This window comes from Camelina sativa, chromosome 14, assembly GCF_000633955.1.
Source record: "Camelina sativa cultivar DH55 chromosome 14, Cs, whole genome shotgun sequence".
In the NCBI taxonomy this organism is placed as follows: Eukaryota; Viridiplantae; Streptophyta; class Magnoliopsida; order Brassicales; family Brassicaceae; genus Camelina; species Camelina sativa.
In genome coordinates this window covers 1,276,007-1,276,678 of record NC_025698.1, presented here as the reverse complement: position 1 = coordinate 1,276,678, position 672 = coordinate 1,276,007, and the positions used below count along the sequence as shown (strand labels likewise).

At 35.4% G+C, this 672-nt stretch overlaps 1 protein-coding gene across 1 annotated transcript in view; it reads right to left on the bottom strand.

The window, feature by feature from the left end:
* LOC104738877 (putative E3 ubiquitin-protein ligase RING1b) overlaps positions 1 to 672 on the bottom strand; it is a 10,657-nt gene that overhangs the window by 3,042 nt on the left and 6,943 nt on the right. Inside the window, exons 2-3 of the mRNA XM_010459089.2 lie at positions 464 to 521; positions 92 to 150 (exon numbers count right to left, since the gene is read on the bottom strand). Of these exons, the coding sequence (XP_010457391.1) occupies positions 92 to 150; positions 464 to 521 (117 nt within the window). The remainder of the gene's footprint in view (positions 1 to 91; positions 151 to 463; positions 522 to 672) is intronic.

Here is a 672-nt window from a genome sequence, read left to right as displayed (position 1 = left end):
TATGTCAGTTGATGAAAGTAGCTGAAGCCTTATTTTCCTAGTTGGTAGTCAACATTCACAATAATGGTCCCGGAAGAAGAAGAGCAGGCACCTAAACATATGGAGCATTGCACGTCCCTACGGATATCCGCTAGATCAATATCTACATATCTGCAAGAGAAAAGAGTTGATCAACACATAAAGAAAGCATAAGTCAATTGGAAAATCGTCTCAAGATCAACCTTGTACAATGTCATATTCACCGTTACTAAATAATTTGTGATTTCGGGAAGAAACACAACAGTGACTATAACATGCAAGCAAGAACCAAACAAACAATGCATAATCGGATCAAAGAAACAAAACACAAAATTTTAAAGAATATAAACAAAAGAGAGCCACTAGTTCCGCTTAAAACCCATCAGATACAATACAACAGTGAAACCAATCATCAGAAAATCTCAAGAGGGAAAAGAATTGTTACTCTGAATCTGATTCTGATTGCTCTCCTCCTGAAGAAGACTTACTTCTTTCCTTAGAATCTGAAATTTTTTCAAACAAGTACCAATTAAAGAAATCGATCACTTCCATGTTACAACACACACACATACTCACATACGCATCGATTTGATTTCATATACCTCACATACGTATCCTTCCACGACAAACAAAACAACAGCAAAAAAAAAAAAA